Consider the following 15,540-nt stretch of genomic DNA (forward strand, 5'->3'; position numbering starts at 1 on the left):
TGATGCTCTTTCAGGTCTCTCTCTCTCATGTGACCCCTTGAGCAGTGCTTTCAAAATGATGGAGGTAAGCAGAATGTGAAGTATGAGGAAGTAGAAAAATAATATAAAATAAGAATGAAAGTTTCAAAGGCCAAAAACCATCATCATCAAAAACCAAGAAGAGTATAGTTCTTATTATCTGCAATACAAGTAATGTAACCCAGTGATATTCACTAACAATTTTTAGCCTCCTAGTATGGAACCATTGTACACCTTTCAAAGTTAAAAACAGGTAAGCCAAACTGTCATTGAAATATGTCTTCATTTTTAGAAATGTATGTATTTTTATATATCTTTACCTGAAACTTGAATTCAATTAAATATAATAACATGTATATAATGTACCTTTAGATATGATATTTATCATAATTACAAATAAAAAGTTATTTTGAAATAAACTTAAGTGAATGAATGAATGATATTCTTAAATTAACAAAATCATTTTAAAGATTCAAATAGTTATTTTGAGATATCTTTAAAAGAATTGAATATTTTCAAAACACTTTTAAATACCCATTTAAATATGTTTGCAAATATATAAAAAAAGCTATGTCTCCTTTTTATTAATACATATATTTAGATAATTGTATTATCATAAAGAAAAGTGTGTGACTGGACAAGGAAGATCATCAGCTCTTGGTGTGGTTAATAACAGGATGTTTCACCTCAGTGATTCAGAATGCACTGATTAGTTTGAACAGATGTTGTAATTTCTGGCTACTCCTATAGCTCCAGATGCACATAAAAGCAAATTTGGGCTGGAGACTGGCTGTTTAATATTCTGCTTTAACAAACACTTAAGGTAAGTTTATTTTGGTTTTGTTTTACAAATCATATCATTAAACGTGGGGTTATTAGTAGTAATAGTAGTAGTAGTATACAAGTGAATGGAAATCTCTTTTCTGCCCTGTGATATCACATGTTCATTCTAATACATTCTAATACTAATTTGACATGACAAATACGTTGTGTCTTCTGCATTTCCCTCCTCAGTGATAACATAAACCACATTATATCTTTAGGAGGTGTCTTAAGAATTCCATTATTTGATTTTTGTCTTAGCTTCTTTTCCCCTTTTTATTTTGTCTTTTGGCATCCATGCATCCATTTAAATGTTGTGGAGGATAAACTTGCTGTGGAGTGTCAGTCCCCCTAGTGTGTGTCTCTGTCCAGGTGATGTGCAGTACTGACCGCCCCAGGGACGCCGACCTGCGTTCCCAGCTCAGAATGTTCCGCACTGAAATTGCCATGGCGATCGATGACCCCTTCCCACTGCTGTACGGACTGGCCGACCACGATATCATCACCGAGCAGCTTTTTAAGGTGTCCTCTTTCAAAAGCAACGCAGTAAAGCTTTACTTTACCTAATAATGTGCATGGCATGGAAGCTGGTAAAAAATGCCCTGTCTTCTGAGATGGACGCAAGGAGATCAATTCAATTCGCAGATGCAAACAGATTTTGATCAATTTTTATTTTGACAGATTGATGAATAATGATATCCTGAATTTTGTATTTGATTTAATCCTTGGCAATTTACCATGCCCAGCACATTTGATGTTAATTTAGAATCCATTCAAATAATATATCTTAATCCCATAGCCACGGTTCCTGAAAGCAATTGATGTACAATACATGAAGATGTATGTCCTTAAATAACCTACAGTATGGAACAGAGACCTATGGGAGGTTTGTGACTAGAATTTTAAACGCTAGAGCATCAGGCGAATGAATGCTGGCTGAGGATACACTGGTGTTGAGGGTAGCACTGTTTCTTTTGCTAACTTGTAATAGAAAGAAATCAAGCAAATACACTATGAAAACATTTATTTCAATTATCTTTCAAACAAATCACGTTTATTCTATTGATATGTCTCAGTACACTTACACTTGTTCACCACGTTCTGGTTGACACAGGACACTCTGGACAAGAAAAAACATGAGGGCATTCACAAAGCTGTGTATTCTTTGCTCACCCGGCTCCTGGAGAAAGAGACCCTAACCATCCAGAGCTTCTGGAAAAATCTATTTAAAGATTACAACCTGGAGAAATATCCCAAACTGCAGGTTCTCTTTTCCAGCATCCCTAAAGGTGATGTACAATTTTAACTGAAAATGATTAAATTGAACCTGTTAGAGGAATGCCCCTTCATAGAATCCAAAATGCTTTTTTGTATTTATGTTTATAGTTTAGACTTTGCATTGAAGGATCTTTTTATATGCACATATGTTGTGCTGTACAAATTTGAAGTGTAAAATCACATAACAGAAGAAAACCCCAGAAAAGCACAGATCCTTCATCCTTCATACGTTGTAGTATAAAATAAAAACAATAATTCAAGTAGTTCATAATAATAGGTATAATTTGGGAAGCCTCTACTTCTGTGTAATGTGTGATGTTGTATGTAGCAAATATGGCAAGATTGTTTTGATTATTTTTTTTAAAGAACACTTTAAAACTAAATGTTTGTGGATTTCACATTGAACATACTTGTCGACAGATGGAAGTTTAAGCAGCCTGAAGCAAGGTAAGAAGCCTCAAAGTCACAAACCAACAAACCAGTCTCGTGGACACCACAGCAAGAGGAAAAGCTCAGAAGACGTGGAGTCAGCACAGCTCTCCCACCAATCAAAGAGGCCCACCAGTCCAGGTGAATTTTCTAGAGCAATCAAGATGAAGCATTCAAATGTGCATATTTAGTATCAGGAAGCTCAAAAGGCACTGTTTATTAAAAAAAAAATAGGTGCAGGAGAGCAATAATGTTGTATATTTTAACTACTACTACTTTCCTATTTAACAGTGAGTATTCAGTATTCTAAATACTGAAATTCATAGAATTTATACTTGAAAATAAATTAATCTGAGACTGACTGAGGTATCGAATGGCTTTCTTTACGGTCTTATTTTTTTCAGGAACTCAGACCAAAACAAAGTCTTTAAGGAAGGTTGATGGCTCTGATGTGTCGAGGATACCAGTAGGAAATGGTAGGGATTCTGTCTGAGTAACCTCAAATTCACCTAATTTCCTTCAGTGCTTGTTTCTTGTGCTCACATTATACTTTAATTACCTGTATCTTCATCAGGGATTCAGGCCGTCGCCACCGCCGTCCAGAGAGCCGTCACATTGTCCTCCAGCGAGCTGCCGGTCAGTTGCGGCACTGTGGAGGAGATCCTCATCAAGCAGGTGTTTGAGTCAGGTGAGAACTGATTTAAAAAAAACTTACCTGGCTTTGGGTAATAAAAAAAGTAAACTGATCAGCTCCTTTTTCATAAATGTTTTCCATAAATAATAGTTAAAAGTGGTGCAGGATGAACATGAGAAAAAGCTGAGGGCCTCCATAACATCAGAACTGTTTGTAAATCAAAGGAGGTATCCTTGCATTTCTCTCTGACAGTCGGCAGTCCACCTGCTTAAACAGGAATGCTTCATTGTAGGGAGCGCCAAGAAGTGCATTAAAGTAGGCAGTGAGTTTTACTCCCCTGGCAAGCTGGATGATATAGCTGGAAGAAACAAGACTAAGACTGCGAAGAGCCATAACCGCCACAAGGTGCCGCCATCCACCAGTGTCCCAGAGGTAAGAGAGAGGCGTGTGTATTGCTCCAATTAATCCACCAAACCCTTTAGCACAAACGACTTTGAGGTATAATCAAACTGATACTATTTCATGAATTAGATCAGTCTCTTTTTTCAGTTCAAAGCAAAAAGGTGACAAAATGTGCATATCATTGTTTTGTTGTTTTTGTAGATAATCTGTCTAATATATTCATCCAACTATCTTATTAACATTTTAAAACATAGTAAGATTATTAGACACTCACATTTAAAAGTGGCATTGTGTAGTGGTTCTATTTAAAAAGTGAATGCCAAATACAACATTACAAAACAAAAAAAACAAAAAAACCTGCCAAGACAATGAAGGCAGCTTCACTTTGTAATTACAATAAGTGCAGCTGCGGCTAATGAGCAGCTGTGGAGGGTAATTACAGCAGCAGGCCCCCGCAGGGCTGCGATGCCGCTGACGGCGGGGCCCTCGGGCTGACGTCTACCCTCACAGGTGCTGCGGAACGACGACGAGTGCGCGGTGTGTAAGGACGGAGGAGAGCTCATCTGCTGTGACGGCTGCCCCAGAGCCTTCCACCTTAGCTGTCTGGAGCCCCCACTCACCGCCATTCCCAGGTCCGGGTGGGGGAGCTCAGGGACTCTGTGAGAGGCAAAACACCGCTTTGCGAAATTCTTAAATACCTTAATTTCTACCAATATATTTTAAAATGCACTCTATGGACAAACCATTTGGAACATTTTAGGGCAGTCATGGGCTTATGTGTGTAACTGCACTATGTACTACTGTATTGCACAAAGGTAACTGATCAGAGCAAAAAATTATTGCAATAATTTTCCAACAACCAGTTGTTCTTATCTGTATGTAGACTTTAATCACAATTATATGCATTTTAATTAAAATATAAAACACATACACATAGAGAGAGACAGCCAATACCCACACAGGTAAGTGTGCATCTATACTAACGCGTCCTAGTTTGTTCTGTTCCAGTGGGACTTGGCGATGCCAGTTTTGCAGTGGGAACAGAATTGAATGTGCCAGAGCCTACCAACCTGCCCAAGTAAGTTTTTACAGTGTGTGACAGACAGGGTGTAGCCTTCAATTAAATACTATCTCTCTGTCTTTAAATTTTAATCCGAAGGCTTGAGACTGTGAAGAAATACTTTCCATATTTTGTTTCACCACATATCCACTGGGATCAATGCTGTTGGTGAAGAAATCTTTACATTGGTCATATTGTGTTTTGATCTTACTGGGTAATCAAACACATTAGCCCAATAGAAAGAAGTTGCTTTCATGGTGTAATGCTGACCTCTATTTTTAAATGTTTTGGATCTGTTTTGCATTGGGAGGCAGGCACTGTTGTTCATTAAGAAAGGGTTTGCTTTTGCGTTGCACAGTGTTAAAAAACAAAAGATTAAAGTCGTTGTGACATTTAAACCACTTACAAACGCACAATCATGTGAGGCACCCGGGTATGGTTAATATGCAAATGTAATATTCATGCATACATTGTATTGTGTTAATACTGCTTTAAACATATTTCAGAAAGCAGAAACATTGCAGGGACATTTTCTTCTGTTTCAATTTGTCATAGTCTGCTATAAAAAGTGCCGAAGTTTTGGAGACCGCCAGCTCCACTGTGGACATCTCGTTCTTCTCCTCCCTCACCTCCACCTCACACTCCAGTGTCACAGCAACCAAAACCAACCAGACCTCTGGCACACAGGTAACAAAGCCCTTCATCAGGCACCTCTGCAAACTTGTGCCACCAAAGCAGATGGCAATGTTTACGGGACTGGGAAATTCATTTTGAAATTGGGAAAAGGAGACTTTCCTTTCTGACGTGTCCAAGATTGGTTAAAGTATTACTTTTCTTAATCATTTCCAAATGTTCCCTGTTGTCCACAGCAGCGCTCGGGCCCTGAGTTTGTGAGTCCTGGAGAAAGGTGCGGGGTGTGCCGGCTGGGCGGGGAGCTCAGCTGCTGTTCTCAGTGCCTCCAGAGTTTCCACCCTCGTTGTTTCTTCCCCACGTTGAGGTGCTGAATTTTGCCCTGTTTACTTGCTTTCTCCATCACTGCCTAGCGGGATTTTTACAACTTTCAAATACTTTCAGGACTAGCCCTTCCCAACAGAATAGAAAAATGCCGCTGAAATGTGGTGTGTAGGATGTCAAAGCACATGGTACAGAATATAATGCTCAGAGGCCTTGTTTGTTTGGTGTTCATTATTGCCTTTTGTAGTCATACTACACTTTTAAATTAAACACATTGCAGACACCCCCCTGTCTAATATTGAACTGAATTCTCTTTCTGTCTCTCCCAGCAGTGGGAAGGCAAGATGTAAGTCATGCAGCAAGATGTGGGGGTGCACTACAGAGAATGAGTACCAGCAGCCAGTGAGCGGGGGGGTACAGGTACAGTCACAGCCTTCCAGACGGTTCCTGTAGTGATAGAGAGAGAAAGTGATTCTGTTTCATGTGTTGTTTGTTGTAGTTTTTATTTAACCCACACAGGTTAATATTTACTATAAATAAGTTTTGGTTTCAACATTACACATTATACTTCCAAGATTACAGCTAGTCTTCCATGTATTTGTTGTCTTTGTTTACCTCCATTTCAGGTCTCTTAATAATCTGCGTCAACTAATTTATGGATATTGAATTCGCAATTAATATTTGACTTTTATTATATTATTTTTATTATTAAATTGAATGTTTTTAGGTGGTGTTAAGTGAGAACACTTCAGAGCAGAGCACTCCAGTGATGGAGCAAATCTTGAATAAGGAAGAATTGGACTCCATAATGGGAGAGGTAAGTCTCAATTCCCCCCTCCCCAGGTTCTAGACCCCGGTTATTTGTGATGAAATGCTTAATTGTATTTTAAAATACTGAAAAATAAATAATTTGCATTCTGTGAGATGTAATTTCTATTTGCCTGCCCCAGTTATCACTGCACACATGAATGTCTTGAAATAAACAGATATGGAAAGTGAAATTCCCTCTTCTCTGTGTCCGTGCCTCTGTGCAGAGCTCTATAGATGGGATCTTGCAGTGGGCTCTCCACAACATTTCCCGTCCCCTCTCGGAGAATCAAGGCTACTTCCAGTGACCAGACCGAATTGAGTGACTCTGCTGTAGATCAGCCGCAAACGCAAAGAAAATGGAGAGCAGCCATTTTTGGACTTTCTGTCTTGAGTGTATTCCTGGTATAGTTACAGTATAAGAATGATTATATTTGCCTTGATTTCAAACTCATCCTGATTTCAAATATATTCATATTGAAATAATGAAGGGGCCTACTCAAGATCAGGATCCACTTGTCTATCTAATGCATGATAAAGTTCACACTCAGGAAACTGTTGGAGTGGAAAAGTAATAAAAATAAAGTTGAAGTTAAGCATTCAAGAGCAGGTGGGATTTTTTCTGCTGCGGTTTTGTTTTTCAGATGTATCTGAATAGCTGCTGCTGCAGTTAGATTTCCATCCTTGAAGGACAGGATGTGAGTCCAGTTTTGTGTGTGTTTGTGTGTGTGTGTGCATTGAGCTCTATCACAGGATGGCCTCAGTGAACATGATTTTAACTAACCACAGCAGTGGGTACAATTTTTGAAACAGGAGGAGAATGGGAAACGTAACCTCCACATTGTGTGTGGTCCCCCCAGCAAGCCAGAATAGTCAGTTCAGTAATCCAGTAAGGATGGATCTCATTATAATGTGCTCAGTATTTATATGTAGAAATAAAAAGGGGAACAATTTAATTTGGAACTAAGCTTCCTAGTTGACAGCTTTCAACAAAGAAAGAACCGCTTGAAAAATATGTTACACAAAAATTCAAATACAATTTTATTTTATTTCCAAAAACAAAAGTATAAAAAACACAATAACAACAATAGAATTAGTTTCAGATGTATGAGCCTCCTAGGCAAATGCATACAGAAACCATCTGGTGTGAATATGTTAGTTAGGTGAAGAGTCTGTCAGAACAGCTGAACCAAATCAAATCCCACCAGCTGTATGGGATTAAGTTGAGAGAACCCAATGGAATAAATATAATACATGCAACCCGTATACAATATCATTTGTTCCACTAGTCCCTCAGTTCCTGTATGGAACCGTTCCAACTCAGTAACAATGTATTCCATTTTAGGCATCCTTTTCATAAAGGAGTTGTAAATTTAGGTGGGAAAACACTTTTTTATGTTTGTAGGGGGACTCACTCTGCAAACAATCTTCCCTTCCAAAAGAGAAGAGAAATTATACTTCATGTTTTTCTTTGTTTTGGTTGTATTCATGTATTGTCTGATAAAAGGAACTTATTTTGGCATGATTCTTATGCTTAATTTATATGGATGATTAGGATGAGGGGACATAATGCAGCTGGAAACATGTTGGGTTCAAGCATTATAAAAAACAAAAAAACTACAACCAGTCAATGTCAATGCAAAGTCTTCTGTTTTCAAATTGTGTTTGAACATGAAAGTTAAATCAGATACATTTTTCTTTTCACAGTGCCATGACTAAAACACTTGTTTTATGGTGAGATATGGGTATAAAATAATTGCAGTTATAAGTCTAAAAGTCTATAAGTCTACTTGAATAATTTCCATATTTAATTAAATTGTTACATTACTTTGGATTATTTCTCATTTGGTTTTAAATTTCCCCCCTTCTAATTTGACTCCATATAGAAAATGCATAAATCTGGCACATGATGAGTACTTTAGACTTCATTGAAGGTAGTCAAACTAAAAAATGTAATCTGTTGTTGTTTTTGTTTTGTTTGTGTGTGTGTGTGGGGGGGGGGGGGGTAATTACATTAGCTAAAGCATTATCTCGTGTGGTGTAATACTGCCATTCTTTCATTTGCTTTTCCTTCTGTAAAAATCTTCTTAAAAAACTTCTGCAAATGGCATCCGTCGCCAGGACTTAATCTCACTGCAAAAAGAGAAATCAAAGGATTAATTTTGAGAGGTACGCACATGAAACAATAAACATTCTGGTATCTCTGATAATCAGTTCCCATATCTGACCTAAGTGGATGTTGCATTTGAATTAACAATGGTGTTGTTCATTTTCCTTAAACACAAAGTGAGCATTTGTGTTCATTCCATCTGTTTATAATGCACATACTATGAAGAAATTATGTATGTTTAAAGGGTCAGTACACTCTGTTTTCTACTAATGAAAGGTAATGGTGAGATTGCACCAAAGTTTTGTATGTGTGTCATGGGGTGGTAGTATGCTGTATTTCAGGAGTGTTTTCCCATGTGCTATAACTCATAAACCATAGGCTAAACTCATTGTGCAATATTATGTGCTGCTTTTGTCATGTGGGCAAGTTGCAACTGGTAATTAAACAACCAGTTTAATCTGTCACAGTTTGACTGGAAATTAAACAGGTATCTGGAGCTGAAATTCTGGAAAGTCTACTTCATGAACAATAAATATATCTTATATCTGCCATTTGTTTGATTTGTTTGCGGTAATTAATCTCCAATTCAGTTGCACACTTAAAGAAAGGTGTTGTTAAACTTCAGGCATTGATTTGGTAACACAGATTTTTTTATGTTGCGAAAACAACATAATTACTCACATATTGCACTTTGGCACTGTTCTCTCGCTCTGCTTGAAGAAATTGAGTTTCTTAAAAAAGGTGGGGATCTTCAGCTTTTTGAGTTTCGGTCTGGAGTGTCTAGGTGCAGGTCTGTAGAGAAAGACAAGTGATATGTGAACAAGGGCTGGTTAATATCTTGTTACTTGTTACATTCAAGTTTAAAGGGATGCTGTAGCTCAGCAAGATTGCAGTTAATCACCAAGAACTTATATTTTACAAGGAGTTCCCCCCATAAACCTAGATCAAAATAATATTGGAAAAAATATATAAACATTAAAGCCTGAAGGCCTTGACTTGAAGCACTAAGAATAAAGGTTGGGGCATTACACGGACTAGTTCCAATTGAAGCAATTTGTTTATTAATGCTGATATATATGCAGAGAGAAAGCACACTTTATGACACTAATGGTCATTTACATTCATAGTAAAATGACAGTTACCGTTCAGGCTGTGTTGCTGACTGACTCATTCTGTCTTCCTCATCCTCGTCCTCCTCCTCTTCTTCCTCCTCTCGCTCACTCTCAGGAATCTGGTCCCAGATCTTGGTGTCCACCCACAGTGCCTGCTGCAACTCCAGCCCTCTGTCCACACAGGTCATCTGGCGGCACAGCGGACAGCGGACAGTCAGCAGCCTGCTCTTCATTTCGGCTATAGAGTTCAGGCAGTTGGCGCAGAAGGTGTGCTGGCAGTGCAGGACCCGTGGCACTCGCTCCATGCGGGAATAGGGGAGGTAGCAGACCCCGCACTCTATTTCTTCACACAGGACCATCGCTCACCAGGGGCAGAGGTAGGATGCTGTAAGACAACACACAATAAGCATGATCAACTCCTGTCTCTCTCACTTCACAAAACAACATTGAGATGTGGCTTCACAGAATGGGACAAAAAAAAGAGAAAATAACTCCAAATAACCCCTTGATTCTCTCACCTAGAGTAATATACTTACACATACATACTATATATAAACACAGAGATTAATGAGATTTTTTTTATGATTTTGGTTTTTACTGTAGAGAAATGATCAAGATGAAAGGTAACTGATCAAAACTGAAATGTGCTCTGCCTTTTCTGTATACTACATTCAAAATATGTTTATAAGCGAACAGAAAATATACAGATTATTCTGTAAAATAAAGGTAAACATAAATATTCCCACATAAAGAACCATTTCTGTTCTAAATTCATATTTGAAAAAATAGGACTCAATTTACATCCAACATTTTACAGATATCTACCCAATTCTCTTAGGCAGCAGTCAGATTCAAAATGTAGAATTACAATATCTTGTCAAAAGAAATTATACAAGTAATAAAAAAAGAATAATATATAATACTCACAGAATATGTCAATTGGATATCACTGGTTTTACGGAATATGCGTCTTCATTCAAGTTCAAACAGAATAAAAGCTTCAAAAATAGACACCACTACATAAAAACAAAAACACAGCAACTGTCAGTCCTCTCCCCTATATGCCCTTGCATGTGTAAGAGGCCGCTCTTCTATTCCCTTCCTGATCAGGATCTGAAGCAGACAGACCGGCAGGACAGCTGTGGAGCAGGAATGATTACTCATGTGGCTTTAAAGCAAATACTGAGATGAGGGGGGTGGGCTCGGCTTGTTTATGCAGATGCCCTTTGTTTGGTTATATTGACAGCAGCAGGTGGAAGGGCAAGGAAGACTGTATCCACTCCTCCCCTGGAGACTGTATGATCTTCAGAGCCTGCTAGGTCCCAATAGATGCCCTGTAAGCAAATTAGCCACATGGATATATACAAATTGATTAGAAAGACTAAAAAAATATATTTTGCAAGTAGTTTGTTTGTTTCAGCCAAAATAAAATTTACACTTTTATTTTGATAGTCTTCTCCAAAGATGAAGCCAAACATTTCTAAATCGATTACACCAGCTCTTGCAGATTACCCAGCAACAACTGCTGCCCTGTGTGTTGCTCTCTGCCTGTGAATGCAAATTGCGCATCTGAAATGCGTATGTCTAATCGCAGAAATGTTAATCCGGTTTTAAAGAAATGCATCTGTACTGAGCAACTCTGCACCTGCAGTAAATCCATGCCTGTGATTTGAACCTCAACAAAAGATTATTTGGTCTGGAATATTGTATTAAAACAACATTATTTCCAAAAGCCTGGCAGCTGATTGGCTTATCATAAGCTTTTGCCTGGGCTTACTATTTTCTGATACTTGAATTGTGAAGCAACAGAAATATATGTTAAGGTGTATGTTGTAAGAATTTATTTCTCGTTACTTTAGTTACTTTTAGCTGTACTTACAAATCAGTGTTATTTTTTAGTTGTATTCACGTAACATCTTTTAAAGTTCAAGAAACAACTGCAAGGCTGTGGATGGTATCAATTGGTATGATTTGTTTCATACTTTCAACTCTCGAACCTTTTATATCTGCTTGCTCGCAGAAATATTGCAGGGCAGAGACTAGACTCGTTTTCAATCAGATTTAAATCCATGTCATGAAGCTTTAGGATAATAATAATAATTACAACAATATACTCCAGGCATGTTCAGTGCCTGTTTTATGGAAATCCAACAACACAACTGCCACCGACCAGCCCCCCTCCCCCTCGACATAATCAAAATAAAACAAATGAGCTAAAGGCCAGAGGAAGAGATCGCCTTTTGCTTTTGGTTTACGCCAGCTGTCTTTGCATAATGACAATAATCTTTTTCGTCCAGTGACAAAAATAAGAAACAAATGGCTGGTGCAGATTGTATGACAAACTGGTAGAAGAGAGACTGGAAAATTAGTATATTTAGGCATATGAATTCCAAATACTTACTTGGAGCTCTTACAAGGATAATGTTTCATATACATGAGTCTTATATGTAAGCCTTTCAGTACCAAGGTTTTTGGCAGGAGAAAAACTGGAAATAACTAGCAAACTAGCTATATTTCTTACATGCCAATAAACAACAAGAGATTTGTTTGATTAACTTTTGGTAATTTATCTTTGTCCATGTCCCATTTTCCACAGAAAAATAAGGTTTGTTCAAATGTTTTTGTTACTGGGTGGAATAAATGTGTGCTGTGTTGTTAGGTGGCTGTGGAGAGGTTATTATGCATGAGACTTAGCTTGTGGGTTTCAAACAAAAGAACTAATTAGCTAATTTGCCTTTGCATTATCATTCATAATCTTACTGAAACAAGTAAAGTACTGAAACTTTACACTTTTTTTTTTTTTAATGACGAGAAGTAAATGTTTTGTTGAATTCTGAGCTGAAACTTGAGGGTAAAGAAAATAAAATGTATCCAAAGTTTTATTGTATTTGTTGAAGAGCATCACCTTTTCCCACCAGTTTCATTTTAAAAAGATACACCACATCGAATGAATAATTTTTGTGTTTGTGGAGAATTGCAAACCAGCTACATCTTTTCTGTTAATCATTTAGAATACCACTTTGTATTGCGCTTATATTTTGTAAGTCACCCTGGATAAGGGTGTCTGCCAAGAAATAAAAATAATTAAAAAAGAAGGCCTTGTCATAGATGATAAAATACAGAGCTTTAATTGCTTTGAGGCAAATGCATGTTAATTTCCCTTGGATAAAGTTGTTCCTGAATTTGTTAAAATAACAATTTTTATGCAGTGCTCTCTAGTCATTTTCTTATTAATGAAAATTGTTAATGAAAAGTGATTGTTTAATTATATGATCGATTCTAGTTAGGATGAAGATTAGATTTAATAACTAATAATATAATTTTGATAACTTTTAAAAATAAAATCTTAGTTAGTAATGTACATTTTTTTTATATATATATAATTTATCCACTACTAATATTAATCATGCTTTAATTCGGCAGACTACCCAATCAGTTTGCAAAAACGTGATTTGTTTTTTAAAGTATAAATAGATTAAGAATATAAATGCATTATGGAATATTGTTTTAGATTTACTATGTAAACTAAACAGGAAAAGACAAGGACATTTTAAGTAACAGTAATTAAATACGCTTACACTATTACTAAAATTGTATTCACAAGTGATTAAACAAATCCACCACTTCAGCTCATTTACACTATGAACTGAACCACAAACAAGACCATTTTCCTTTTCCCCAGATGGCTCATGGTTGCCATCCAAGTTATATTCTTCTCGTTAACAGAGGAGGTGGGGTTAGGATTCTGTAGTCCATAATCCCAGGGAGGAGACAGTAGTTGATTTAATGACATTGGGCTTCTTGCCACACATTCAATTTGCCCTTGTAAATGGAAGAAACCGAGAACACGATACAGGTGTCAAGTAGCTTTAAATCTTCAAGTCCTTTCCCAGCCTTGCAGAACTACAGGCCTTGTGACAGGATCTTCTGGGTTTCCATCTTCCTTCTCTTAATAAACATGCAAATATAATTACCAAATGACAGATTCATATAATCAAATTGGATTAATCCAGTTATGGTTTGTTAAACATTGTTCAGGTGGTATATCCCCTGACACAATGCTTTATAATTAATTAGATGAGTGTCTCGACATAGACACAGAGGCTACCTCAGTACATCAGATTGAACCAAAGCCCTTTTCCTGAGCTTCCCAACTAGACCCCTCGAAGGAGGCATTAAAAGTGATGTATTTCAGCAGAAAAGCTATGTATGTATTTACTGAGAAAATGAACATTATATTTAATGTTTGTCATTGGGTTCACAAAAGATTTTACTTTGTATGCCATAACTTCTTCACACCAACATATCCAGTTCCTTTAAAAAGTATGATTTAAACTGTTTTAGTCTGAAGCATGTTTGTTTTGTAAATGCCAGCTGGACTGTGGCATTCTTATCTGGAATTGTGTGCTGTTCCTAGAAGAACAAAGAGAGTCATTCTCCCCATACTAATGGGGTCTGTCTCACACCAGTCCATCCCTTTCAATGGAACTCATTCTGATTCCTCCACCCAGACACGCCTCCTCCAACCTGGTTCTTTCACCACCACCACCACCCCCCCCCCCCCCCCCCCCTCAGGGTCACTTTGGTTATCCCCCCCTTTGGCCATTTCATAACTGTAACATAATTGCTTTGCATGAAGGTGTAGTATGTTATTTGAATAACAATGAGGTGGATCTACAGGGTAAGTGGTATCAATGGGGACCGTCACATTTGAGGGTACTTGCACTAATCTGCTCAGTGTGTTGGTAACCAGCAGCTCATTTTGCTTATTAGTCACCGCCTCTTGCCGCTTGAACGAGCTTTTATCTTCATCTTGGTTTGCACGCTCAAATGCTAATGTTGCACTGATTATCTTTAAATATGGTTTCAATATTATTGGATTTGCATTTCTAGTGTCGTGATTAGAACAAATTCACTTTATAATAGGGAGGTCTGCTAAAGAAATGCATGCACACAAATGCACTGAAAAACCTTCTGAATTAAACATTTTTACATAAAAAAGCAGATGCGATTACAATCACCTTTGATGTAACTTCCTTATTTTCACACCAACAGCTTTGCAAGACTTCAAAAAGGGTGGAGTATTCAAAATGTCAGGGTCTAATTTTAAACAAGACTTTAATGACATTATTACTGTTTTTACATGTCAAACTTTCTAGATAAAGCAATTTTTTACAATATACTGACATGGCAATAATTTCGAGTAAACAATTCCACTCCTTCAAGGCTTCAATTAAGCAGGCCTTCCTGTTGTAATACTGACATGACAAGCTTCAAATTGGTGCAGTTCTGCTTATAATTTACAATTAAACAATATCGCTCAGTACTGTCTCAAGTGGGAAGTATTCTCATAGGAAGGAAGTTAGCTGTCAGAACAAAACAGAAAGAACCGTTACACACAAAGCATGGCCACTTGGTCCAGCTTGCTTGCCTGATAGTGGCTTACTGCTTCAGGAGATTCTGACTTTACACATTCATGTAGCTCTCAACTTTTCAAAACGGCAATGCGAGAGATTTGTCACAGTACAAAAAAATGCGGTGACAGATACTGCTGGGGTGGGCGGGTGCACACAGAATATTTCTGGACAAATGCGTGAGATTTTAGCGACAATGTGTGAGAGCGTGAGATGGAGCCTCAATGCGTGCGACTTAAGAGCTATGCATTCATTCACTTGGTATTGAGCACTAAATAGCAATGTCATCTCCACAGGTTTGTTAGTACTATAACTTGTAGCCCCTCAAAAAATTCTCCGTTTAGAGATAGTTGTTCAAGCTACTCTTGTTGGCTATCAGGGGTGAAATCTGTTTGGAGGAAATCCTTGGGTCATGAAGTACTAAACTTTATGGTAAATAGTCTGATTCCCTGAAGACAAGTCAACAATAGGAGGGACATTTTCAGGCCTAGCTGTTTTTT

The 15,540-nt window shown here is 37.6% G+C and overlaps 2 protein-coding genes across 2 annotated transcripts; one reads left to right on the forward strand and one right to left on the reverse strand.

Annotated features, from left to right (window-relative positions):
* Positions 1-58: 58 nt before the first annotated feature.
* aire (autoimmune regulator) lies at positions 59-7,000 on the forward strand. Its single transcript, XM_066710242.1, has 14 exons — positions 59-64; positions 1,213-1,362; positions 1,955-2,129; positions 2,539-2,688; positions 2,952-3,023; positions 3,122-3,235; positions 3,474-3,613; positions 4,094-4,242; positions 4,523-4,661; positions 5,199-5,330; positions 5,513-5,640; positions 5,927-6,017; positions 6,325-6,414; positions 6,632-7,000. Exons 1-14 carry the CDS (start codon positions 59-61, stop codon positions 6,710-6,712), a joined length of 1,617 nt encoding a protein of 538 aa, XP_066566339.1. The 3' UTR covers positions 6,713-7,000.
* Positions 7,001-7,432: 432 nt separating this feature from the next.
* On the reverse strand, positions 7,433-10,794 carry LOC136753228 (RING finger protein 227). The gene is made up of 4 exons (XM_066709160.1): positions 10,554-10,794; positions 9,657-10,011; positions 9,196-9,306; positions 7,433-8,537 (listed from the first exon to the last, which is right to left on the reverse strand). The coding sequence occupies exons 2-4, from the start codon at positions 9,983-9,985 to the stop codon at positions 8,492-8,494; spliced, it is 486 nt and encodes a 161-aa protein (XP_066565257.1). The 5' UTR covers positions 9,986-10,011; positions 10,554-10,794; the 3' UTR covers positions 7,433-8,491.
* Positions 10,795-15,540: the final 4,746 nt, after the last annotated feature.

Source organism: Amia ocellicauda, chromosome 7 (genome assembly GCF_036373705.1).
Source record: "Amia ocellicauda isolate fAmiCal2 chromosome 7, fAmiCal2.hap1, whole genome shotgun sequence".
Classification (NCBI taxonomy): Eukaryota; Metazoa; Chordata; class Actinopteri; order Amiiformes; family Amiidae; genus Amia; species Amia ocellicauda.